Below are 24,670 nucleotides of genomic sequence, written 5' to 3'. Positions count from 1 at the left end.
TAGTTTTAAATAGCCGGCTATAGCCTTTATATAGCCCAAGCTTTCTAAAAGATGCAGCTAAGGCAATAGCCCGACTATAGCATATAGCCGGTTATTTAAAACCATGTTTCTACCTAGTCAGATGAAGACTGAGTGATATATTTAAGGAGCAAAGCATTATTTTCACACGCAAGAGTGGGTGGAGAATTTAGGGTGTGTATGCCAGAGAATTGCGTTGTGGCTCTCGTGTGCCACAACCACCGATACCAACGTGCGACACCTGTGCAGGGACCACTGACGCATGTTATACCGATTGTTGTATAGTCTAGTTTTCTGTTTTAGCCACCGCCGTATTTGGATCAAATATCATCACCTACCTGGACCCACCTGTTTTAATGTGACAACTGCCTGGACGCCTGGTACACCGAAGTTAATACGTTGGTCAGTCTAAGTGGATGCAATGGGACCAACAAACTTAAATGGTGTATGTACCAACCAGCACTCTAGTTTGGGATTATATTTTGAACACCAACAACAAAATATTTCCAGTTCCATGTTACCAAATGGGCATGTGACTGCCATGACATTGATGCACCATGCTTCTCATTTTTTTCTAAGAAAAGCACGAATGAATTTTTTGCCCTCAGTTTAAAAACCTGAAAACATATTCAATACAGTTACACACGATACATATTTTTGACACATGCGAGTCATCCGATAATTGTAGGTTTAATTTTACAATCAATATGTATATAGAAAATTCACAAATCAACCAGGAAAACTAATTGGTTTGACGCAACTTGTCCTCCGATGCCCTGTAATTCCACAATTGCTGCATCTAGCAGCTTGCCTTGGCTTCATGGGAGCATCTCCTCTGATTGGGCAGGTTGTACGTTTATGTCCTTCTAGCCTACAAATTGTGCAGAATCTTGATCTCTTGTTTTTGTTTTCATATGGAGCTTTGTCTCTTGCAGTCGTTGGACGACCTCGTCTTTTTTTACTTGGAGGCGGTGCCAAATCGTGGTGGCTCCTATCTGGAGAGTAAACATCATTCAATGACTCCAAACTATCATCTCCCCCATCAACACAAGATCCTTCTGACATCGCATATTTTTCTTTGTCCTTAGTTGCTTTCTCTGAAAATAATTCTGGACCAGCTTGGTATATTTGAATTGGGACGACCCGTACCATGTGTTGCACTTCCTCCATTTGATTTAGCACGGACTGTACTGCCTCCATTTGAATTAGCACGAACTGTACTTCCTCCATTCGAATTAGCACGGACTGCACTTGTCCCATTGGATTTAGCCATGGTTGCGGCCTTCTCCACTATACTCATTCCATCTGTTTTATTACAAAGAGGTGTGACCTTAAGCTTAGCATCGATCAAGCACTTCATCACAGCTTCATATGCGGCGACATTCATATCTCCCATCTTCACTAGTTCAAGCGCAGCAATATACATCTTTGAATGCCTAAATGTGTGCGTTTCATTCAGACCAATATCTTTCTGATAGTGCTTCAGATGATCAGGTAAAATATCTCTTGCATCTAGGGTCCATCTCTTCATGACATGCTTTTTGGAATTTCACTTAGTCTTAGTTCACACATCACCTGCATGAAGGATTTCAAACAATTAGATCCTACTATGATATAGGTTATCAGACAAACCACAGATAAAACAGCCAATTACCAATTACCAACCTTTATTATATGACAACAAACCATACCCATGTGCTCAAATAATCCACACTCACATGTGAAATAATCGCCATCCTCAGAAACTTCTATTTCAAAGACAGATTTAAGGTATTTTTCTCTTTTGGATGCATTCGGTGTGTTGCCACATATTTTTCTTCGGGATCAGCTCCTCTACCGTATATGATCCAGAAGCAAAAAGGAACGATCCAAACATTTCAAACATGGTCCTTGTATATATTCTGCTAGCATGCTTTTCAAGAGGTATGTTAACTTTCAACACTGCACCACCCTGCAAATAACATTTCATAAATATAAACTTTAGAGTTTCAAGACCTAGGCAGACAAATAATGATAACGATGATAATTTTAGCAATTACCAATCTGGTTCTCTTCTCTTGGAAACCCTCTTCCCGATCTCTATCAAAGAGCAATTTGTGGTATTGCTTAACGAATAGGTTCATAGGACATCCGGGTGGGATGTAATTCTTCAACATATGGTTAGCACTTTCACTTCGTTGAGTACTTGGTTTGCTTTGCACAAAATTTCCCAACGAAATAAGGCTTGGCCCACTTGTGTCGTACCTCGAAAATCTGGATCAGGAATGTATTCTTTTCAAGCCCATGTTTTTTTACCAGAGCATGCCATGAATCTTCAAACTCTTGTACGAGTAATCATATCTTGCACTAGCTTGTGAAACTCTATCCTGAATTCACTCTTCTTATGATAGTGGACACCCAAACTCTCCTTTGCTTTTTTCATGACATGCCATTTGCACCATCGATGTGTTACATCAGGGAACACCTCCTCGATGGCAACCTCCATTGCACGTGCTCGATCTGTTTCATGAATTTTAAACATTCGGTTCAATCAAACGAGTAATACTTGTCATAGTATTTGGTGGAATAGATTTTGGTTCATTTTACGTACTGTTAGAATTGTAATTGGGTTCTTTCCACCCATCATCTTCACAAACTCCTTGAAAACCCGAGTTAAAGCTTTCAACTTTCTCATCCCTCATCAGCACTCCGAGCATATATTATCGATCGGAAATGGTTATTCACTCCACCAAATAGTCCGAATGGCATGTCATATAAGTTTGTCTTATATGTTGTGTCAAATGTTATGACATCACCAAAATGGTGGTACTCGCAACTTCATTGTTTCCGTTTGTCCACATGAGAGTCCTTATTCTGCTGTCACCATCAACTCTTACCGAATAATCAAACTCCGGATCCTTCTCCTTCGGATCGGAGAATATATCCATTGTCTTCTTCACATCCTCGTCTGCTCGATCACGGGAGATTTTACCACAAAGAGTTCGAAGACACCTTTTCGTAAAAGGGACATTCTCGATTCTGCCAAAAAATGTCCCAATAATGCTGTATACCTTGCTCAAATTCACATTGTTTTCACGCAGTTGCACCACGAGTTCTCTTGTGTACTTGTCTATATGCCTGTGAGAGGGAAAATGCAACTTCTGTGCGCATGTATGTAGCATCTGGTGGTTGTGTGTCGACCTGAACTCACAAATGTACCACCCATCATCATCCGTTCTTAACAACCTAATCATAGCTGCACATTCCGTACGACAAGAAGTGCTATTAAGCTTGGTTGGTTTCCCCTGTTAAAACAAAAAATAAAATCAGTCAAAAATGGTTCAGCAGATCATGTTTGTAAATATGTTCATTATGGAAGCTTCATTACCGAGCAGTTGCAGAGGAGCTCTTGCATGCACTTCGATCCTTTAACATTCATCCTGCTTTTCCCATACCTAATACCGAAGCCGCACTCCCAAGAATAAAGATTGTAGTAATCATAAGCTTCACCCAATGAATCAAACGACAGCCCAATTTTTGGTGACAGTATTCTGTGCTTTTCCTTTCCGCAAAACCTCTAAAGGCAGATTCAAGAGCTGATATCCTTTCGCACTAGCTGCCCTTTCATCAAGCATAGCACCACGTCTGTGCCTGGTAAATCATTAATCCGTGTATAAGTACAATTACAAAACACAACATCTAGCAAAGCACAACCGACTAATTTGCACAACATTACAGAAAAAATAGATGGTAAAATAAGCTAACAATTGCACATTGTATAAGATGCCCTGGCATTGTTATAATTACGTATCAAAGAACTCTACAAATGGTTTGCTATTCCCAGTCCACTTAAACCAAATAAAGATGCACAGTAATCTCAAATTGTTAAACATACCTGCGAACAAGGCCATTGGGGTCTCTTTCAACATGAACAATGTTTTCTGTCCGACCCAGATCAACTGACCTATTTATGCCATGGCCACTAGCATTGTCCTCTGTGCTGTCTCCCGATGACTCAACTTCGTCTTCCTCAACTACAGTTTCTAGCCAAGTGTTCTGGCTGGCGAACAGCAGTGACCTCTCAACAAATGGTTCTTCTTCAGTTACACAGTGGTCCATTCTGACAGAGATCGAGAACAAGGGTTACGATGCGTATGGGCCAGACAAGAACTATGGTTACGATCTGTATGTGTGCATAGAAGACAACAAATCTAATTCACGCATACATGCAACAGAGAAGAAGGTACCTTGAATACTTCAAACCAGGTCTGTATCCCGACCAACTGTGATATCTCCAGCAGTTGCTTCTGATACGTAACCTCCTCCCCGATTCCCAGCAGCAGGAGACCGGAAGAAGATCTCTAAGCACAGACGATACTGTTCACCGCCGGCGTCGAGCGGAGGGGATGTGAAGAAAAGCTTGAGGCGGATTTAATGGTGACTGGTGAGTGGGTACAGTTGGGAGTCGGGGATCTTGGTTTACGTTTCAATTTGCGAAACATGTACTGACATGTCTTCACAGTTTGCTGTTAACTAGGTTTGTTGCAATCAATTCAGCGGGCCCCCCGGCTATTGTATATGCCAGTATAGTCTGCTCGTATACTACGTAGATCAGTATTACACGTATGGGGATATCTGACAGCTTTTCCGCTACTTTTGTTCGGTCCATCTCAACGAGAACTGGACGGCAGATGTATCAGGTAGGGTGACACACGAGAGCCAAACGTCCGCTTGATGTATCAGGGGTCGGAGGGACGAGCTCCGGCCGAGTGCCGAGCAGGGCGGCGCGAGCGAGGTCCAGCCAGGGCACCGACGGGACGAGCTCCGCCGCCGGCCAGAGTGGCGCGGGCGCCGCCGAGCGAGCCTCGGCTGCTAGCTCAGGCTCGGTCGGGTCAACGCCCAAAAAAAAAAAAGACGAGAAAACAATTATAGGATAAATAGAAAAATAAAAGAGAGAAAAGTAATGCTAGCTGACAAGTGGGTCCCACTGAAATTTACAAATAAGCCCGAAGCTAGAACCAATATATGGGGCTCCTCTCTTTCTCATTAATCAGTCGCCACATCAGCATAACAGCAGGACCCATATGCCAGTCTGGCCATTAAACCAGCATTAGAGACGAGTCAGTGCTATCCGTTAAGTGTTACCCGTAAGCTGGTGGTTTTTTGGAAAAAAAAATGAATAGTGGTGGCTTTTTAAAACCATTGCCTGTAATGTGGTGGTTTTTTGTAATTTTCTTGATAATGTATGATCAAGAGAAAGCAAAATATTTATGCGCTTAAGTTCTGCATGTTCTATTTAAAAAGGTGTACGTTGACTCCTGCACTTGCACGTCTTGATCAGAAAAAAATGATCTTCGACGTGCAATGTATACTACCTCCATCCGAAAGTTGAAGATTTATATTACTTTTAGAAAATCAAACTATGTCAAGTTTAATTAAGTTTTTACCAAAAATCATTAACATGTAAAATACAAATTAAATAAAATTAGATATATAATAAAAATATATTTTTATTTAGTATCTATAAAATATCATATTTATTGATAAATTTTTCTAAAAGTTTAATCAAATATTACTTTATTTAGCTACTAGTAGGTTTAGGAAAGTACGTCCAAGATCTTTCTCAGTGTGAAGAAACAACGTGGTTTCAGTCTCTCCTGCATAACCTGTCTGTAACCCCTATTGAGTAATAAAATCAACATTTACCCGCAAAAAGAAAAGCAACATGGTTTCACGCTCTGTCCTGCAAGTGAGTAGCCGCGCTACTTCTCCCAACGCCTCATACTCCCTCATGCTTCCAAATTTCTTTGGCTCTTCTCTCGTCTTCTCCGGGGTGCATGTGAATGTTATGTGGCTTACTTGAAGTATACAATCTAGGGCTCTGAACATGCTGAACTGATGGGACATCGGAGTTTTCTACACATAGTTTTAAATAGCCGGCTATAGCCTTTATATAGCCCAAGCTTTCTAAAAGATGCAGCTAAGGCAATAGCCCAGCTATAGCATATAGCCGGTTATTTAAAACCATGTTTCTACCTAGTCAGATGAAGACTGAGTGATATATTTAAGGAGCAAAGCATTATTTTCACACGCAAGAGTGGGTGGAGAATTTAGGGTGTGTATGCCAGAGAATTGCGTTGTGGCTCTCGTGTGCCACAACCACCGATACCAACGTGCGACACCTGTGCAGGGACCACTGACGCATGTTATACCGATTGTTGTATAGTCTAGTTTTCTGTTTTAGCCACCGCCGTATTTGGATCAAATATCATCACCTACCTGGACCCACCTGTTTTAATGTGACAACTGCCCGGACGCCCTGGTACACCGAAGTTAATACGTTGGTCAGTCTAAGTGGATGCAATGGGACCAACAAACTTAAATGGTGTATGTACCAACCAGCACTCTAGTTTGGGATTATATTTTGAACACCAACAACAAAATATTTCCAGTTCCATGTTACCAAATGGGCATGTGACTGCCATGACATTGCTGCACCATGCTTCTCATTTTTTTCTAAGAAAAGCACGAATGAATTTTTTGCCCTCAGTTTAAAAACCTGAAAACATATTCAATACAGTTACACACGATACATATTTTTGACACATGCAGTCATCCGATAATTGTAGGTTTAATTTTACAATCAATATGTATATAGAAAATTCACAAATCAACCAGGAAAACTAATTGGTTTGACGCAACTTGTCCTCCGATGCCCTGTAATTCCACAATTGCTGCATCTAGCAGCTTGCCTTGGCTTCATGGGAGCATCTCCTCTGATTGGGCAGGTTGTACGTTTATGTCCTTCTAGCCTACAAATTGTGCAGAATCTTGATCTCTTGTTTTTGTTTTCATATGGAGCTTTGTCTCTTGCAGTCGTTGGACGACCTCGTCTTTTTTTACTTGGAGGCGGTGCCAAATCGTGGTGGCTCCTATCTGGAGAGTAAACATCATTCAATGACTCCAAACTATCATCTCCCCCATCAACACAAGATCCTTCTGACATCGCATATTTTTCTTTGTCCTTAGTTGCTTTCTCTGAAAATAATTCTGGACCAGCTGGTATATTTGAATTGGGACGACCCGTACCATGTGTTGCACTTCCTCCATTTGATTTAGCACGGACTGTACTGCCTCCATTTGAATTAGCACGAACTGTACTTCCTCCATTCGAATTAGCACGGACTGCACTTGTCCCATTGGATTTAGCCATGGTTGCGGCCTTCTCCACTATACTCATTCCATCTGTTTTATTACAAAGAGGTGTGACCTTAAGCTTAGCATCGATCAAGCACTTCATCACAGCTTCATATGCGGCGACATTCATATCTCCCATCTTCACTAGTTCAAGCGCAGCAATATACATCTTTGAATGCCTAAATGTGTGCGTTTCATTCAGACCAATATCTTTCTGATAGTGCTTCAGATGATCAGGTAAAATATCTCTTGCATCTAGGGTCCATCTCTTCATGACATGCTTTTTTGGAATTTCACTTAGTCTTAGTTCACACATCACCTGCATGAAGGATTTCAAACAATTAGATCCTACTATGATATAGGTTATCAGACAAACCACAGATAAAACAGCCAATTACCAATTACCAACCTTTATTATATGACAACAAACCATACCCATGTGCTCAAATAATCCACACTCACATGTGAAATAATCGCCATCCTCAGAAACTTCTATTTCAAAGACAGATTTAAGGTATTTTTCTCTTTTGGATGCATTCAGGTGTGTTGCCACATATTTTTTCTTCGGGATCAGCTCCTCTACCGTATATGATCCAGAAGCAAAAAGGAACGATCCAAACATTTCAAACATGGTCCTTGTATATATTCTGCTAGCATGCTTTTCAAGAGGTATGTTAACTTTCAACACTGCACCACCCTGCAAATAACATTTCATAAATATAAACTTTAGAGTTTCAAGACCTAGGCAGCAAATAATGATAACGATGATAATTTTAGCAATTACCAATCTGGTTCTCTTCTCTTGGAAACCCTCTTCCTGATCTCTATCAAAGAGCAATTTGTGGTATTGCTTAACGAATAGGTTCATAGGACATCCGGGTGGGATGTAATTCTTCAACATATGGTTAGCACTTTCACTTCGTTGAGTACTGGTTTGCTTTGCACAAAATTTCCCAGCGAAATAAGGCTTGGCCCACTTGTGTCGTACCTCGAAAATCTGGATCAGGAATGTATTCTTTTCAAGCCCATGTTTTTTTACCAGAGCATGCCATGAATCTTCAAACTCTTGTACAGTAATCATATCTTGCACTAGCTTGTGAAACTCTATCCTGAATTCACTCTTCTTATGATAGTGGACACCCAAACTCTCCTTTGCTTTTTTCATGACATGCCATTTGCACCATCGATGTGTTACATCAGGGAACACCTCCTCGATGGCAACCTCCATTGCACGTGCCTGATCTGTTTCATGAATTTTAAACATTCAGTTCAATCAAACAGTAATACTGTCATAGTATTTGGTGGAATAGATTTTGGTTCATTTTACGTACCTGTTAGAATTGTAATTGGGTTCTTTCCACCCATCATCTTCACAAACTCCTTGAAAACCCAGTTAAAGCTTTCAACTTTCTCATCCCTCATCAGCACTCCAGCATATATTACTGACTGGAAATGGTTATTCACTCCACCAAATAGTCCGAATGGCATGTCATATAAGTTTGTCTTATATGTTGTGTCAAATGTTATGACATCACCAAAATGGTGGTACTGCAACTTACTGTTTCCGTTTGTCCACATGAGAGTCCTTATTCTGCTGTCACCATCAACTCTTACCGAATAATCAAACTCTGGATCCTTCTCCTTCAGATCAGAGAATATATCCATTGTCTTCTTCACATCCTCGTCTGCCTGATCACGGGAGATTTTACCACAAAGAGTTCGAAGACACCTTTTCGTAAAAGGGACATTCTCGATTCTGCCAAAAAATGTCCCAATAATGCTGTATACCTTGCTCAAATTCACATTGTTTTCACGCAGTTGCACCACGAGTTTGCCATTTAGGGTGTGTATGCCAGAGAATTGCGTTGTGGCTCTCGTGTGCCACAACCACCGATACCAACGTGCGACACCTGTGCAGGGACCACTGACGCATGTTATACCGATTGTTGTATAGTCTAGTTAGTGTATGCCAAGCATATTTGGCCGTCGGCAAGACTTCCATTTCTTGCACGTCCATTATTTAAAATAAGTATGGCGGTAATTATTAACAAAAAAATGTATGGTGGTACTTAATTGAATGTACAGTAAATAATTCTTATAGCTCCTTAACTGTAACAAGCCAGTTTGATATTAACTGCCAAGATAGTACACATCGTGTCACTCGTTTTGTTGCAGAGCTTTTTAGGAGATTCGATAGTGATTTCAGACTATTGGTGAACCATCAGAGCAATATCAAGAAAAGGTGAAAACAGCCAGAATTCTATAGAAACGCAATGGAGGACATCACATAATCTGTGATCAGGAAACGTCGTGGTATCTATGCATCGAAATTTTGTTTACTAGACCCCAAGCAATTAAGCAGCCTCATAAGTACTAGTACACTAGTTAGCACCCACCACCCAGGATATGATATTAGAAGCTGGCATCGTCAAACATCCGTTGCTTGGCACAAAGTTGTCTCAAAAAGCACTACCACTGCCGTGAACCTTTTTAAGTTCAGGCATTACGCTAATTAGTACATGAAACTTTTTTTGCAAAAAGGGTTACCCCAGCCTCGCATCCAAGAGATGCATACGACCGTTTTTATTAGATGAAAATATCCAGTCTTACAAAAGAAACGTCTCAAGAATTATTACAAAAAACTGATCATAAAGGGTCTCAACAAAATGAGCCACCGGAAACTAAACATGGACATGAAGCGCTTTTGCAACATCATGTCAAGTGACGATCAGCAGATCATCCACACCGGCTGTAGAAATCCCGAGCCACCATTTTCAGTCGGTTGCACCCAATATCCATAGCCGGTCGGTCGTCCTCTAGCTGTAGATAGAACCGCATACGGACCGAGTGGGTAGCCAACGGAATAACCTGCAAAAATGATGGGATTTTTTTTTGTTAAAGATGCAATCATTGCGAACTTTCCATATCGTCCATAGGACCGCACAAACACCAACTATGTAAGCTTTATCTTTTTTGTGCACTCCATTAAACTAATTTCCAAACAAATTTGTAATATTCAAAGGATGAGGTATATTGAAAGACATATAAACTATTCTCCAAATCATATGGGCGAATGGACAAGTTATGAAAAGGTGTTGGACTGTCTCCTTTTGATCACAAAAACAACACCCTTCATCCTGCCAGTGACGTTTTATTAAGTTGTCTTTCGTTAGTATGACCTCTTTTTTTTTGAAGAAACCACATGAAAATCCTAATTTTTAAAGGTACTTTCATTTTCCAAATATATTTCTTAAGATATGCAGCATTCCCATTGAGAAGATCATTGTACATGGATTTAACAGTGAATCAATGTGAAGCCGTAAACCCCCATTTAAAAGTATCTTCGGAATCACAGAGTTGAACTGAAATTAATCCGTGCAAAAGGTTTGTCCATCTAGCTTTCAAAAAAAAAGGTTTGCCCATCTTTTCCTTTTAGTATAATCCAACGTTCTTCTGAAACCTATATTGATATGGGTAGATGATCACACATTCGCAACAGTAACATTTTTACGATGCACGATATTATACAGGGAGGGATACTCATTTACCAATGACCTTTGTCCTAGCCAAATGTCCTCCTAGAATCTAGTATTGAGCCCGTTACCAATATCAAAAGATCGCCGCGCTAAGAATTCCTCTTTAACATTCATTAAATCTCTCCAAAAGGGAGAGTCTGTAGGTTTAGCCGAGGTTTTAGAATTCAAATATTTGTTATGTAACAACTCTTGCCACATCCCTTCTTCATTAATAAGCTTATCTAACCACTTGGCGAGCAGACTCTTATATTTTTAGCTCTAAGTCTTCTACTCCCAGCCATCAATCTATATATCCGCTTATGCCCATCGCTTTGCAAAAAAAAAGTGATCTAAGAAAATCTAATCTTTTCCGAACTCCCTTCGGAATCTCAAGAAAAGAGAGCATAAACATGGGTAGACTTGTGAGAACAGAGTTAATAACGAGTCAATCACCATAAGAAAGCATCTTACCTATCTAACTACTCAACTTTTTCTCAAAGCGATCTTCCATTGGTTTCCACTCACCATTTCTTAACTTGCGAAAATGAATTGGTATACCCAAATATCTAAATGATAATGACCCTATATCACACCCAAAAAGAATTTTATAATCATTTTCAACCTCTTTGGCCCTACCAAAACAGAACAACTCGCTCTTGTGGAAATTTATTTTCAAACCAGACAATTGTTCAAAAATACATAGAACTAATTTCATATATAAATCTTTATCCAAATCGTGTTCCATGAAGAGAATGGTATCATCCGCATATTGAAAATCGGGACCCCTCCCTCTACTAAATGAGGAATAAGATCAGCTACCTGACCATCTTCTTTCGCTCTAGCAATCAAAATTTCTGACATATCCACGACGATGTTAAATAAAATAGGGGACAAAGGGTCCCCTTGCCTAAGGCCTTTTCTAGTTTGAAAGTAATGTCCGATGTCATCGTTAACTCGAATTCCAACACTACCTTTTTCAATGAATCTCTGAATCCATGAACACCATGTAGGATGGAAACCTTTCATTCGAACTTGTTGTAAAAAGGGTCATTTAATTTTACCGTATGCTTTCTCGAAATCAATCTTAAACAAGACCACATCCATCGTTTTCCTATGGAACTCATGTATAGTTTCATGTAGGATAACTACACCTTCTAAAATATGCATGCCAGGCATGAAAGTTGTTTGCGTCATCTGAATAACATTTTCCGCAATTCCCATAACCCGGTTCGCTCGGGCATTTGATATCGAGTTCAAGTCCTCGCATTCGTAATTTACTAAAAAATTGTTGGTAGACTCCTTTTTTTCACACGACCCCTGAAAATATGGCTGGGTTCCGTTACCGATAACGGAGCGACAATAATAAGTTCTTACAAGCGACAAACGCTTACACCTGCTAGTGTTCCAGGCGACATTAACAGGACAACGAAACAACAAACACATGGACTCATCAGCCTAATCGAAACAAACCGCCAACTGATAATCAACCAACCACATCTAAAGAAAGGGTAGCCTCCATCTTCTCCATCTCCCAAAAGCAAAACGTTCAGTAGAACTTCCAGCATTCCATGACGGATATAACATTCAACCACCATCATCATTCCTCGCTTAGACATCCTCATCTTCGATAGCAATGTCATCACGAAAATGCATCACCCGTCAAGTGCGGCGACTCCTGACGAGTTGGCACCACATCCGGTGGCGGAGCTTCACCAAAAATCAGGGGGGGCGAAAGATAAAATGTCAATGTTTGGAGGGGCGAAATGCTATTTTTTCTGCATCTAAACACTCCCTAAATTTTTTTTTCTTCAGAACTTTGCAAAAAGTGGGGGGGGGGGGGGGGCAGCGGCCCCCCGACTTACACTAAGCTCCGCCAGTGACCACATCTCCCAGTGCATTATTTTGCATAGTGTTGGCACCAGAAAAAAAAGCCCCTTGCACTGCAGCTGCTAGCGTTCCATGCGGCATTAACAGGACAAAAAAACAACAAACACAAAGCCTCGTCAGCCTAAGCGAAACAAACCCCCAACTGATGATCAAGCAACCAGAGCTAAAGAAAGGGTAGCCTCCATCGTCTCCATCTCCCAAAAGCAAAACATTAAGTAAACTTCTAGCATTCCATGATGGATATAACATTCAACCATCAACATCATTCCTGACTTGGACATCCTCATCTTCCATAGCAATGCATTAACATGATTTAGTGTATAGAAACATTCACGTCAGATAAATCTGCAACATCCTTTTTAGGACGGAAGGAGTACATGTAGCATGTCCACAAAAATGAACCTCTTTGCTATGTATTGCGGTGTGCATGACCTATTACTTTACTTAGGTTAACAATACAGAAGACTCATTATTTGTCATTCTTCCTTGCTTTCATCGTTGTGCCGCGTCTTCCCATTATTACCCAGCATCCGTTGTGCCGCGTCTTCCCATTATTACCCGGCATGTTTCAAAATTTAAAATCGCTTCAAACTGGGTACCACCAGGATATATTGTTAACCAGTTGGCCACAAAGTGTGCCAAGAATGAATAAATCAGTACCCTTAATCTCTTAGAGAAAAATAAAATAATCTAAGCCATGGCCTAAGGATGTGGTACTACACGCTCAAGCATGTGTTAACCCTGCCTCTGTCTGACGGGGTAGAACAACACTAGTTCCGTCTCCAGTTAGTGCTTCGCGCCTAAAGGGAAGAAGGAAGACGTGGATGATCGATCCTTTTCCCCTTCCGTTACTTAATTAGTCAGGTCTGAGCCTGTCAATGGTATCAGAGCAGAGCAAATCCTTGGAGGCGTTTTGATCTGAAGCGTGGAGAGGGTGGGTTCTCTCGTAAAACCCCTCCCGTTTGCTTCTAATTCCAGCGGCAGGGTGTGGTTCGTCGGAGGCGGCTTGGCAATGGCAGCATAGCTCGGTACAGATCTGAGGTTTCAGGAAGGGGATACTGAAGAACCCTTCTTCGGCAGTAACATCCCACCTTCCACCCTGATTTGTATGCCATCGGAGGAGAGAAGGCGTTGGCGATGGCAGGATCTTCCCGCTTCGAGTGCGGTTGCGAGCTTGGCTTGTGTAAAACTCCTTCGTGATGTTGATCACCAGCTGTAAGATTTGGCCAGCAAATCTCTCCCCTTTAAAAATCCCTTGCTACTATCATGTCGAAGAGGAGTGTTGTCCATCTGTACCAGCTTGCTCGAACTGGAATCTGTCCAGCTGTAAGTGCAAACTCTCATACAGAGAAGATGACAACGAAGAGTTCTTGACTTCACCAACACGGTGCAAGCCAACTTTATAATCATCCAAAACAATTTCGTGACTAGCCATACCAACTTTGAGCGCTTGTGGAGATAGATATTGCTCCACCAAAAGAGATACCGGCTTCACCGGCAGTGCCGCAAGCAAGCAACTATCCACATACCCCTCCCAACCGGTGGGAATTCAGAAAATTCAGTAAAGCAGCCAGCACACATGTCAAGCCAATTGGTAATGGTATTCTGCATGATGCAACAGAAAGTGAACAGCAGATGGATGGAACACCCAAAATTCCATATCGACATCCCCACTTCAACCAAAATTTGCAAGGGCCGGCTGGCCATCAAATCCACAAAGGGGACAACAATCCGATTGTGCAAAACATGACAGCCCAGCAATTTCAGGAGGTGGAAGGGCAAGGAAATGAAAACCAGTTTGACAATGCAAATAGAAGGCTGGCAGTAATGCAATATAGGCAAAGGGACAACTTGCAAACAGCCGGGCACAAGAAAGGGAATTCCTGCAGTGAAACCGGAAAAAATGAATATCCCTGAATTCGATGGTACTGATGTTGACTCAGGGATACAAAATGGTGAGCTTTACTTTGATTCAGCCAGAACCCCACTGGACAGTAGAACTGAAGTGGCAGTCATTTACTTGAAAAGTGATGAAATCCGCTGGTGGAGAGGGACTATTGTGCTATAAATTTGCAATATGTGCAGAGGGACTTTGTCAGGTCTCTAAGCTTGTCAGCATGTTGTGCCTCTCCCCTCCACCGATTTCTTCCTTCCAGTTCAACCATTTGCAGGAATGAGCCGTACACCGGGTACAGTACTACAAATTTGTACTGGGTGGAGAGGGAGTAAAAGCATCTCCAGCCGCGTTTCCCCAAAGGAATTTGGACCGCGTCGGACAAAAAAATGTTCCCAGCCGCATGCCCAAAGCCTCCATTTGTTCGGCGCGCCCCAATACGGTGTCCGGCGCCCTGTGCCCATCCCCGCTACACAGGGGACGTTCCGGGCGCACCGGACAACGAAAAGCGAGGCAAGGAGACGCAGGCCCGACGCGTCAGCGGCATAGGAAAAATTTGTCCCCCTCTCCCGCAGATCGCATATTTCTGCCCTCCCAACACATTTCACCTTCTATCCCGCCGATTCATTTCTTCCTCCCGCCGTAGCTACCCCCTGTCCCTCCCGCCGCCGCTACCTCTCCCCATCCATGGCGCCTCCGGCAGGCCCCAAAAAAATGGCCAAGAAAGCGGCCACCAAGCCGCTGGGCAATGAGATGAAAGGGGCGAAGGCGCCCTTCGCGAAGCAGCGGAATGCGACGGCTTCGAAGAAGAAGCCGGAAGGCTGGACCGATGATCAATGGTAGGAAGACTGCCTGCGTCGCAAGTTGTCGACGGCGAAGCGGAAGGGACGGAGGGTGGCGCAGTAGGAGAAGAAGACAGTGGCGACGCGCGCGCAGCAGCGCGCGCTGGCTACGTGCATCGCGGCCAACAACTCGAGCCCATGGAGTACGTCGGTGCCGGTGTACATTCCGGGAGTGATGTCTCCGTCGACATCCAGGTTCTACAACGACAGCCCCTCCTCCACTCCCAGGTGTGTGACGCCAAATTTGTCGCCGCGGTACGAGGATATGCTGCCGCATGGCGGCTTCAACCCAACGTCGTGTTCTATTCCCCAGCGTATGAGAAAGCCACCCAGCGCGAGCCAGGCCCCGGTGCGGACGGCGCCCTGTTCACTGGCCGCAGGGGCCCGCTCAAATTCGAGGGCGCCAGTGAGGAGGAGGAGGAGGAGGAGGAGGGGGTGGAGGAAGAAGACGACGAGGACAAAGAGGGCGGCGACGAAGAGGACGACGAGGACGCGGATGCCGCGGAGGATGCAAATGATCTCGTGGAGGTTGACGCGGCCGGCGAGCGGAAGAAGAGGAAGAAGAAGGCATCGGGCACATGAGGCCCCAAGTGGACGGTTCTGGAAGATCAATGTCTTTGCGAGTTGTGGTCGACGGTGAGCCATGACTCCATCATCGGCGCCAACCAAAAGTACGAGAAGTATTGGGCGAGGATCAAGGAGTTCGATGAGCGCAAGCTAATCAACGTCAATTACCGCAAAGTAACAATGAAGAGGAGTCAAAAGGCAGTGTCGACGCGATGGGCCATCATCCAGGCGACGGTGAACATGTTCCATGGGTACCATAACAAGGTCGAAACCAGAGGCGACAGCGGCACCAACGTCAGCGGCGTGGTACGCCTCTTTCTTAGATTATCTTTATTAGCACCTACTATGTGTTCGACGATCTGATTGCGCTTCCTTTGGTTAGTTCAACAAGGCCATAGATATGTACCGGAAGCACTCGGAAGGGCATAAGTCTTTCGCGCGGATGCATTGCTATGGCAAGCTTAAAATGAACGAGAAATGGCGGTTGACGCGCCAGAGGGGAAAGACGCCATTTGATCTGGATGCACCGCTGGCAACATAGGCATGGCGCTCTATCGGCAACAAGGTTGCCAAGGCCGCCTTGGCCGACGCTGCGTCGACCAAGAAGACGCAGGCGTTGATCACGTAGTGCCTCGCCGAGGTCTCCTCGACCTTGCTCTTCCGCGACAAAAAGACCGACAAAAGGTGGGCGACGCTGCTCAAGAGGCAAGAGGAGAAGATGGAGCTCAAGAAACGCAAGGACGACATGTCCCTGCATCGACAGAAGGAATGTCTCATCGGACGTGAGTGGCGTACAACTTCTTCAAAGGCTAGATCCTCGACGACATTGAAGCCAAAATGGCGGCAGCCGAGACGGCGGTAGCGGCAGCAACCCCAACCCTGGAGCAAGAGCCAGCAGACGCGTCTGCGGCACCATCTGCTAGTACACCTACGTCGGCCTCTGCCTCGGTGTCGGCGACGAAGCATGCACACCGGGCAGATCACGATGAGGTCATGGTGATCGACGAGCCTACGTCGAATCGGGATTCGCTATCGCCCAACCCTTTTTTCTAATTTACGTCTTTGTAATATGATCACGCGTCCACTACTTTGATCGCAGCTACTCTGACAGCGACAACTTTAGCGGGAACGATCTCTTTTGAATGCGAACTATTTGAATTTCTATTTGGGGACGGCATTTGGGAGACGCGGCGGCATTTGGGAGACGCGGCTGGGGACCGACGTCCCCCAAACGCAACACGTCCCCGCTTCCTTCGGGGGACGTCAGCATGTTGTGTCTCTTCCAGTCTTCCCTCAAACTGAGTTCTTCTCCCAGTTCACACATTTGCATGACTGGAGCTCAGGCCAGGGAGGATGATCATGTTGCTGATCAGAAAGTAGGAGGGTTGTCCAGTAGCTCAGCCAAGAGCCAATCATAGAGTTTGGCCCGTTGCTTGCTTAACACAGTGACATTTCAATAGCAGGATTAAGGATTTTGCAAAGCATTGTACTTTGGGCCCCTAAGCAAACAGCCAAATCAGTAGCAAACTAAGTGTCTAAGTAGCAAACAGGAATGAGAACTTTCGAGTTAGCCTCGTCAATTTAGTGTTGATTACAGGGTGCCCAGGAATAAGATGTTGCAGCTAGGAGGGAAAAGATGCATACACGTGCTACTTCCATCTACAAGATAGGTACAAAAACCAAAAAACAACAGCTCAGACAGAGCTGAATCCAGGATCTTGCGGCACCAATTATTATTGATGCAACATGGAGCAGCCGAACAGAAAGGTTTCTCCCATAAAAGAATCAATCACACTATATACTGACTGATAGAAGGAAGCACTCTAACTGAAATATATCAAATTAAACCGTGAACCCATGTCAGAGAAACATAAGTGAATGCCCTTCTAACTCTAGATATGAATGAAGTATTACACTTGGTATTTAGCACATGGAATAGCATCAACTGTATCTTCTCGCCCTTCCATTGCTTCCCACCAGGGTAGGTTGGGATCAGTCTTTCGAAGAACTGCTGCTTGCGCCACCCTTCTTCCCGCCATATTTCTGGGAACCAGATGGAAAGAGACTATGATGAATGAAACAGTAAAGGATGAGGAGTTGAATAATATGCTATTCAACTACCCGGACAGGTATTCTCAAGAACCCATGATACCCATAAGAATTGATCTTAGCCAGATGGTAAGCAGTGGACAAACATAACTGAACAGCACACACTAACCTGCTTCCCGATGTTGAATGGCACATATTTGTACTTGACCATATGCAGGATCTGGCGCTTCATCGTCAGGACAAAAAGTACAATCCAGTAGCAGAGAAGTATGGGCCAGAAGACAGGAACGTCGAATACAGAGAAGAAAGTCATCACAAAAGCTACCACAAAAGCTTTTGTGATTGCATACCTGAAATGGCAAACAGATATTATGGTATGCAAAACAGAAAATAAAATATAAGCGCGCTGCATACATAAAGAAGCGCACAGTGCATGCTTTACCCAGATATGCTTGCTAGCAAAAGCGAGTTTCTGACTTTCTATAAGAAAACTTGCAGCTAATGGTAGTTTCACGGGATCACAATGGATGTGCTCAAATTTTATCGTCGTAAAACATTTAATAAACTCAACAATGCCACTACTGGTGGACTATCAATGCAGTGCCTAAAGTGATTAAACTCATCAACTACACCAACCACATTTCTTACCTAAAGCCTCTCTACAATCTCTTGAATTCACTCTTGCCAAGATACCTGTCCGCTATTCACTAAGAAACTGTTGTACCAGCTTTCAGCTCTCCCCCTAAGGTGCATAGCCGAAAGTTCTGCCTTGTACCAATCCATAACTTGGTACACCGAAAAGTAATGTTCACACTTCTCAAGGAATTACTGGAAGTTACTAAAAAGCGCTACCATAAGTTCGATCAACTTTGATTAACTCAGATAGACACATTACCAAAAAAGTAGTTTCTGACTTCTAATGAAAGTTCTGTCGGATAATAATGGTCGTGCTCCAATTCTACTGTCATAGAACACGTAAACTCAACAATGTCACTAGGGGTGATGGACTAATGAAAAGCCTAAAGAATCACTGAAAGTTCCTAACATTACTGCAAGTTCCAGCGACTTTGGAATACGTAACTCAACAATGCCACTAGGGGTGATGGACTATCAATGAAAAGCTTAAAGAAGCACTGAAATTTCCTAACATTGCATTCCAGCGACTTTGATTAATTCAGATAGACATAATAAAACCCGTTTGACCCTAACCAAAATAAGAAAGGTTCGATTTGATCAGACAACAAATATAGAAGGATAATATGGTACAGCGATTTATTCGGGTAACTCAACTGCAGTCAGAGACAAGCGACACTAGCAACAGGATTCATGACTTTTAGATTGCTGGTGAACAAGTCGAGAGAAAGATGAAGCCTATAATGATTATAATCTGTTGGAGATATGTTTGGGGTAGGGTCCATACTCCATCTGATTTCTATGATGATAAAAGCAGCAACCAGACAACCAAACAAGGGAGTGTGTTTCTTATTTCCAGATGTCAATGTTTCCATTATGCACAAATTATCAACAGTAGGTTAGACAAAACTCACACCTACAATACTACTTACCACAAAGCAACAGTTACAGTAACAAGTAAATAAGCATAAGATAAGCATCATTCCCCAGCTACAGATGGATGTTTCACCAACACAAGTTTATGAATTCTGGCGTGCCAAAAGTTACCTTCATATCATGAAAGCAAACAAGCCAAGGTGTGTGTAGACCATACATGAACAGTCAGTAAAGGTAGCAGCAGAGAGCAAGGAGGAGCAATGGCTTTAAGAAGCTAAATTAGAATGCAACAGCACACTTGAGCAGTGGTTGTGATTGACAAGGACGTGTAACTAACTAACTTGCAGTCTGACTTAGGACCAGCTGAGCTCAAGTTCGAAATACCACAAGTTTGTGATCCATGGACTATACCAGCGGTGACAAGCTGCACACTTGCATTTGTACTCACCTATGTTGGTAGATCAACAATAGCGAGACGAACTGCCTCACGATAATTTGATTCGTTGAAATAATGCCACAGTTGCTTTGACAGACGTAAAAAGATGGTCATTTATTCACTAGATATAGAGATATAATGAGGCGTAGTTGACTAATACTAGTACAATGATGATGAGTCGCGGAAAGAGATTATTCGGTTAACCCAAACTAATCTGCCCCGTGTGAGCTAGGATCGCCGCAGCGATCTGCACGAGGCAAGGCTGAAGTAGGCGGCAGATCACGGCCGGTAGATACGGACAAGCTAGGTCGGCAGATCTGGGAGATCTGAGCAGAGATCTGGGGGAGACGGAGGAGGAAGGAGTAGGCCGTACCAGAACTTGAACTCCGGGAGGCGCCTGATGAAGGGCTTGAACTCGTCGGATCCTCGGGTGGGCAGCGCGGGCCCGTCCTGCGCGGCTGAGGGGTCGAGCTCGGGGTCGACCATGGGGGAGAGGAAGCCGATGAGGAGGTTGAGGAGGTAGATCCCGAGGCCGTAGCTGACGATGTAGAAGCCGTGGACCATGTAGACCCTGAGGGCGTAGATGGCGGCGACGGCGAGGGTGCCGACCCAGCGGCCGGTGGCGTGCGGGGTGGAGCGGTCGAGGTAGTACTGGAACGCCCGCGACGCGTCGCTCCGCCACTTGGCCGCGGCGGCCGCGGCCGCGCCGCCGCCTCCGGCGCCGGCGGAGTCGCCGGAGTCCATGGCGGGGGTGGGGAGGGGAGGTGGGGAACCCTAGCCGAGCTTGGGGTGCGGGAGAGGAGGCGACGACCTGGGCTCTCCGATGTGGTGGTGGTGGCTCGGGCTCGGGAGGACGACTCTACTTCGCGTGCGTGCGTCCGCAGAGGTTAAACCGTTGGGGCTGGGTTTTGGCCTTTGGGGGGCACGATGGCATATACCGCGCTAGCTAATGATTCTCCTGCTTATTAACGTGTGTGGATTGGTTTAACACTAGTTTTTCGGTAAGTTGTGTCTAGTCCTGAATCTTGGTGGCTTTGGACTATTTGTTTGGTTTAACACTAGTTTAACACTAGATATTTCTGTCTTTTTTGCAAGTAAAAAAAATTCTGTTTTTCTTGAAACTTGATGTGGGCACATAGAATGTCGATATACAAGCCCAAAAAATTTCGTTCGGAATTTTTTGAAATTTTGAATTTTTTTTCCCTAGGATAGGAGCATATGCTCCCACGTGCTGAATTGAACTTCCCACTTTTTCTTATCATTCCAAAAGGGGGTGGCTACCACACAAGTTCCAAACCAAGGGATGTTCCAGCATAAATCGTGTTCTGTATTGTCGCCCTCTCCTCTAATCCACCTTTCCAGTTGCATCGTCACTCAATGCACTTCACCGTCTTTCATACCCACCCACTGAATGTTGCACATCATGAAGTTAATAGTTAGAAAGTGTCCTCTCATTATAAAACTCTATCTATATAGAATCGCATAACGCCCAATGCACTCCCTCTATAACCATGTGTTGGTCTAATAGATGTGTTATCTCATCGTCTGCTTTGTAGGGTCGGGTGGTAGAGTAAGAGATGCCATAGGAGAGCCACGGAAGATGTTGAGTGCTAGTGACTTGTTCAATAATCTTATCTACTTTTTCCTGGTTCTTATGTCACAACTTTCAAGTGTGTTGTAGGATCTACATAATTCCACAAAAATAAGACATATCTAGACAAAAATAAGACATATTTTTAGACGGAGGGAGCATCTGAATCGGCACGGCCTAAAAACACTGGAAAAGCTAGTAGCATTTTATCCGGAGAGCTCGCAAAATCTTTCAAACGCCGTCTCATCAGGGACAAACAGCTGGATGCTCTAATCCCATCTGCCGGAGCGATTACGGACGCACGCACGCGCCGTGCTGGCGTTGGCGCCGCCCGGTCGAGGGGCAGAGAGCACGGTGGGGTCCGATTGCGTTGTGTGTGGCCGCCGTGGTGGCGCACCGCGTGATTATTCCTGTCGAAAACGCAAGTTTCCTCCGCGTGCCTTTGCCTGGCTCTCGCTGGCGGCGTCGTTGGCTGCCAACTCCATGCTTCTCGCTGACCAGAATACCAGATAGCTTTGCTTTGCTTCGTGGGAACCGATAATGATGCAGCGATCGATCTCGTGAGTTATTCTCTACTCCGTCCATGGATTGTTCAGGGATTATTACTGTTTCAGACTCGTTACCGCTACAGATAGCAATACGAGCTGCAGACTTCTTCTCCATCTCGATCGGCCTACCCGCTTCCTCGCGCGACGTGACGGCAGGGTCGTCGGCTCCTCGTCATCCTCTACGCACGATGCAACGGAGTAGATGACAACGGTGATGATGCAGCATCTGTCGTGGCCGTGGCCACTTGACCATTGGGGGCATGCGACCCGCCCGCCTAATGCTGATGCAACCACAGTGCTTGCGCCAATGCTTAATCCGAGCTCCTAGTGCAACAAGTTGTGGCATGTAGCTTAAAGCCAAGCCAAAGCATACACGGGACGACGGGAAGAGCGCGCGTCTCCGCGTAGCTGAGTACTATGTACTACGTAAGAAAGCACCCATGTGTATACGTACGTGAAGAGCTAGAAAATAGTGCAACCCTGTTTCCCTATAAAATTTCAGTGCAAACCATCTCTATCCACACACCTTTCTTTTTGAAAAGGCGAAAAACCCAGCCTCTACATCGAAGCAATGATCCAGTAGTCAACCATTCGTCAGTTCTATCAGCTGCCTATTATGCTCCCACTTCCAGAATAATTTGTTTGGTTCGTTTTGTGGTATGTCGTGGGTGTGGGTTCCATCGGAGCAATTCGTACGGGAAAACCGGATGTTAAGTTTTCGAGTTTAGTGGACTTGCTCCGGCTCGATGCGAGAAATACCACGAAACGGGTATGTGGTTTACCTCGAACCGTTTTGAAGGTACCTAGTTTTGCCATATCTACACTAAGTACGCACGGCTTCAGATCTGGCGTGTTCGTTTTAAGTTGTTTCGGTTTTCAGCCAATTTCCTTTATAAAAAGTGAACAATTCAGTTCTGCTATATCAATGAGAAGACAAATCTTTTGCCCTGTTCAAAAAAGAAAAGAAAATGAAAACGATGATACCGGCAAGCAGAAAGAAAACATGATAGGGTAATTAATTAATTACTAGGAAATGATATTATTAAAAACAAGAAATGGATGGATGAAATAAATTAAAATTTTCACCACTCTATTCTCTTCTGAATACAAATCTCATATGTTTTCACTTGATGAGGTTGGTGATGGCCGTGCAGATGATTGCAAGCTGCACGGAGTCCTCGCTTCGCTTCATGAGCGGCGAACGAACTCCAGCCTTGACAAAGGCGTTGTCACACTGTTGCGCAAGCTGGATGGCTTGCGCCGCCTTCTTCCTCCCTAGGTCATAGTGGCGCCAGTTAAGTTCATCAGCCGCATCAGCGAATGCTAGCCCCATCTGATCGTACAGCTTATGGCATTGCCCTAGCGGCACCTTCAACTTATCATCTGTGCCAGGCTTGGCTAGCATGTCCTCAATCTCAGCTTTTGCATCACCAGCGTTGCTGCCACCGAGCAACGCTGTGATCTTGGCAAGGCCCCACGCATCTGCGCTGGCACTTTCAGGGTGGCCAAGGAGTTCCGATACACAAAAATCATAGTTGACACGCTTGTCAATGTTAGCCGCTGCCTTGCATGTTGTTTGTGGTGTCCCATGGACACCACTCACAATGAAGAAAGCAGCAACAACAATAAGAAGGACAAGCTTACCTATTTCTGCCATCATCGACAAGTGCTCTCAGGTGCTACTAAGTTTATCTGGATCAAGAGTATTGTGTGATCTTGCGCAAAGTTTAGACAAGAAGGGCTTGTCTACTTATAGTATCATAAGCAAGGTTGAGATATGAGATATTTGTCTATTATTTATTTGTAATAAATACTAATTAAAGTTTTGCAATAATAAATTAAATGTAGCGATGTAAATAGTACGTATCGATATGTTTCGACCAGATCCGCTGAATGGTAGATTTTTTGTGGTGTAAATATATTAAATGTATCGATATCTTTTAGATAATATATGATACTTTTTTAGATACCGGTGTATATAAATATGTACTTATATTATGGAAACATTTTCTGACAACTGTACAATAAATATTATTAGTAGCTATTAGGATTTTTTTTGCGGAAACAAAAACTAATACGAAAAGTCCAGAAAGAAAAATGGACAAACATATGTCAAAAAACAAATATAGATCAAATGCAGTGCGGGCATAGAGCGATGCAGATGTGGATGGAGATGCCAAGAATGAACCAAGGTGGATGGATACCGCACTCCCCTCGTGGCATGGACAAAGCAGGTAAAGAGCCCATAGCACTGCCTCCCACACATCATGATCCGGGCATGGAGATTCGAACACACACCTCTAAAATTGTGCATCCGTTTTATGCCTTTCACAATGGGTTGTATCTTAGCCAGATATCCTATATAGTAGTATATGGTAAGAGACAGTACCCACAATGTATTGTACTCCCTCTCTCACAGTTTATTAGGCGTCTGCGTATCCCTAGGTCCCAAATTTAATCAAGTTAGCATCAATTATATGTTATAAAATTATATCATTAGAAAGTTTAGATATTCTATTTTCTAATGATATAATTTTTATATTATATAATTTAAATTATATAGGGCAAATTGGCGATCTAGGGATACGGGAAAGACTAGTAAACTGAGATGGAGGGAGTAACTTAGGTGTTCTATCTA

At 43.8% G+C, this 24,670-nt stretch overlaps 3 protein-coding genes, 1 long non-coding RNA gene and 1 pseudogene across 4 annotated transcripts; 1 reads left to right on the top strand and 4 right to left on the bottom strand.

The window, feature by feature from the left end:
* Positions 1-1,102: 1,102 nt before the first annotated feature.
* LOC124664633 lies at positions 1,103-3,632 on the bottom strand (annotated as a pseudogene).
* A 210-nt stretch (positions 3,633-3,842) lies between these two features.
* On the top strand, positions 3,843-4,613 carry LOC124667440. The gene is made up of 3 exons (XR_006991290.1): positions 3,843-4,240; positions 4,335-4,441; positions 4,520-4,613. It is a non-coding gene; the product is annotated as an uncharacterized LOC124667440 (long non-coding RNA).
* Positions 4,614-6,459: 1,846 nt separating this feature from the next.
* LOC124664632 (protein FAR1-RELATED SEQUENCE 5-like) lies at positions 6,460-15,449 on the bottom strand. Its single transcript, XM_047202105.1, has 7 exons — positions 15,343-15,449; positions 14,126-14,201; positions 13,893-13,920; positions 8,526-9,104; positions 7,979-8,436; positions 7,604-7,891; positions 6,460-7,513 (listed from the first exon to the last, which is right to left on the bottom strand). Exons 1-7 carry the CDS (start codon positions 15,447-15,449, stop codon positions 6,668-6,670), a joined length of 2,382 nt encoding a protein of 793 aa, XP_047058061.1. The 3' UTR covers positions 6,460-6,667.
* Positions 15,450-17,617: 2,168 nt separating this feature from the next.
* LOC124666406 (protein RER1B-like) lies at positions 17,618-20,637 on the bottom strand. The gene is made up of 3 exons (XM_047203742.1): positions 20,267-20,637; positions 18,118-18,298; positions 17,618-17,942 (listed from the first exon to the last, which is right to left on the bottom strand). The coding sequence occupies exons 1-3, from the start codon at positions 20,635-20,637 to the stop codon at positions 17,892-17,894; spliced, it is 603 nt and encodes a 200-aa protein (XP_047059698.1). The 3' UTR covers positions 17,618-17,891.
* A 2,518-nt stretch (positions 20,638-23,155) lies between these two features.
* LOC124664631 (pectinesterase inhibitor 8-like) lies at positions 23,156-23,689 on the bottom strand. The gene has a single exon (XM_047202104.1). It carries the CDS (start codon positions 23,687-23,689, stop codon positions 23,156-23,158), a length of 534 nt encoding a protein of 177 aa, XP_047058060.1.
* Positions 23,690-24,670: the final 981 nt, after the last annotated feature.

This window comes from Lolium rigidum, chromosome 6 (assembly GCF_022539505.1).
Source record: "Lolium rigidum isolate FL_2022 chromosome 6, APGP_CSIRO_Lrig_0.1, whole genome shotgun sequence".
In the NCBI taxonomy this organism is placed as follows: Eukaryota; Viridiplantae; Streptophyta; class Magnoliopsida; order Poales; family Poaceae; genus Lolium; species Lolium rigidum.
This window is presented reverse-complemented; position numbering and strand designations above follow the sequence as displayed.